Source organism: Temnothorax curvispinosus, unplaced genomic scaffold (assembly GCF_003070985.1).
Source record: "Temnothorax curvispinosus isolate PA1 unplaced genomic scaffold, ASM307098v1 QBEX01011192.1, whole genome shotgun sequence".
Lineage (NCBI taxonomy): Eukaryota > Metazoa > Arthropoda > Insecta > Hymenoptera > Formicidae > Temnothorax > Temnothorax curvispinosus.
In genome coordinates, this window is record NW_020220972.1 from 1 (window position 1) to 2,747 (window position 2,747).

At 60.1% G+C, this 2,747-nt stretch overlaps 1 protein-coding gene across 1 annotated transcript; it reads left to right on the top strand.

Moving 5' to 3' along the window:
• Positions 1-175: 175 nt before the first annotated feature.
• Positions 176-2,428, top strand: LOC112461238. The gene has a single exon (XM_025026405.1). It carries the CDS (start codon positions 176-178, stop codon positions 2,426-2,428), a length of 2,253 nt encoding a protein of 750 aa, XP_024882173.1.
• The last annotated feature ends 319 nt before the right edge of the window (positions 2,429-2,747 follow it).

Consider the following 2,747-nt stretch of genomic DNA (forward strand, 5'->3'; position numbering starts at 1 on the left):
GGAGCGGCTCCATTACCTCCGATCGTGTCTGCGAGGGCCCGCTGAAAAATTAGTGAGTTCATTAACGGTGACCGGGGACAATTACGACCGCGCGTGGGCTATTCTAAATAAACATTTTGAGAACAAGCGGGAGTTGATACGCTCCAACTTCGCCACGTTTACCGCCGTGGCGAAAATGAAAGGAGAAACCGCTGACGAGCTGAGCCGCATCCATAACGCCGTCACCACCGCAGTCAATGCGCAGGAGAGCATCGGGAGGCCCATAAAGTCCCACGGAATGGACCTCTTCAACCACCTGGTTGTCGAGCTCTTCGATCAGCGTACGCGACTCGAGTGGGAATCATTTGTCTCGGATTCCGTCGAGCCGCCGGAGCACGAGAAGCTCACGGACTTCATGTCGAAGCGCATCCTCACGCTAAACGCCGCGAAACCGAAACCCGCCGCGAAAGCTCCCGATTCCACTCGGTCCGCGAAGACCCACGTCGCGAAACAAGGGTCGAAAGACAGCTCCGATCCGCAGTGCGCCCTGTGCAAGGGGAAACACTCGCTGATGACGTGCAGCGATTTCAAAGCCAAGTCCGCCACCGAGCGAAAGACGGTTGTAGAGTCCAGTCGGCTGTGTTTTAATTGCCTTGGCAATCACACCGTCGCGAAGTGCCAATCGTCGAAGAACTGTTTCACGTGTAAGGCTCGGCATCACACGATGCTTCACGAAGCCTACGTTCCCGCGTCGCCGTCTACCGAGGTCAGCGCGCTGTCCGCCGTGCGTTCTGCTGACGACCGCAAGGCGATCCTCCTCGCAACCGCGCGAGTTACCATCGCCGACCGCCATGGAGACCCTCACCCTGTGCGAGCCCTCATCGACCAAGGGTCTGAGGTCTCAATTGTCGCCGAATCTCTCGTGCAGCGCTTGCACCTGCAACGATCTCGCTCCGCCGTGTCGATTTTCGGAATCGGGGGGTCGAAATCCGAACCAACCCGCGGGAAGGTGACGGTGAGCCTTACGTCCGTGACGACCGGAGCCACAATTACCGCCGTCGCGTTCGTGCTGCCCCGTCTTTCTCTCTACCAAGGCTCGGCGACGAAGAGCCCCGCCACGTGGCCCCATCTCAAAGGGCTGCCTCTAGCCGATGCGCAGTTTTCGGCTGGAGACCCGGTCGAGCTACTTCTCGGAGCAGAGGTGTGCTCCACCATCCTCGAAGAGGGCATTCGAAAGGGCGGACCGCACGCTCCGATCGCGCAGAAGACGGCCTTCGGATGGATTCTCTCCGGTGGCTGCGGTGCTTCAGCCCTCCACACGCGCGGCAGCTTCCAAGCGACGGCCGACCACGAGTTGGCCGATCTCGTGCGCCGCTTCTGGGAGCAAGAAGCAGAGCCTTCCGCTCCCGCCGCCCTCACGCCTGACGAACAGAAGTGCGAGGACTTCTACGTGAAAACGCACTCTCGCACGGAGACGGGGAGGTACGTGGTCCGATTGCCGTTCTCCAAGAAACCGACGAAGTTGTCGGAGACACGCCGACCGGCTGAACGCCTGCTCACCGCAATGGAGCGGAAATGCGAGAAGGACCCCCGGTTCGGCGAGCTCTACCGCCAGTTCATGCGGGAATACGAGGAGCTGAAACATATGGAGTTAGCTTCCGATTCTCCAGACTACAAGATCATGCCCGAGTGCTACCTACCTCACCATGGTGTGCTCCGAGAATCAAGCACCTCCACCAAGCTCCGGGTGGTATTCAACGGGTCGCAGCTGACGACGTCCGGCGAGTCGCTGAACCAACACCTTCTCGTGGGCGCCATCCTGCTGCCCGCTCTAGCCGATGTACTGATGCGCTGGCGGTGGCACCGCTACGCCTTCGTCACAGACATCGAAAAGATGTACCGGCAGATCCTCATCCACCCGGACGACAGGAAATACCAGTGCATACTCTGGCGTTGCACCCTCCGCGCTCTCGTGTGCGTGTTCTGGCTCCTGACGGTGACGTACGGTCTCGCATGCGCGCCCTTCTTGGCCATTCGAACGCTGAAACAGCTGGCCCACGACGAACAATCGCGATATCCGCAGGGAGCAATCACATTGCGCGAGGACACTTACGTGGACGACGTTGTCTCGGGCGCGAACACTTTATCACGCGCGATCGCGAAACAAACCGAGCTCCGCGGGCTGTGCACGGCGGGCGGGTTCCCGCTTCGAAAGTGGGCCGCGAACGACGAGGAAGTGCTGTCGGGAATTCCTCCCGAGCACCGACTTCGCCACGAACCGCACTCGTGGGAAAGCGAAAGTTTTTCCACTCTCGGACTGTTGTGGCACCCGACCGAAGACACATTCGCGTTCGCGATTCATCCGCGCACTGTCACGTCGTTCACAAAAAGACGCGTTCTCTCGGAAACCGCACGTCTCTTCGATCCTCTGGGATGGCTCCCGTTGTGATTCGCGCGAAAATTTTGATTCAGTCCGCGTGGTTACAGCGACTGGATTGGGACGATCCACTTCCCTCCACCGACGCGGACTGCTGGAGGCTCTTCCTCGAGGAACTGCCTCTCCTATCTCAACTGCGCGTGAACCGCTGGCTTGGCAGCGGAGACGAGAGCGCGCTGGTTGAGCTGCACGGCTTTGCCGACGCGTCCGAGCGAGGATACGCCGCGGCCGTGTATCTCCGCATCACTCGAGGCGGCTCCGTGGCACTCCACTTGCTGGCCGCAAAAAACAAGGTGGCACCGGTCAAGCTGGTGACACTACCGCGCCTCGA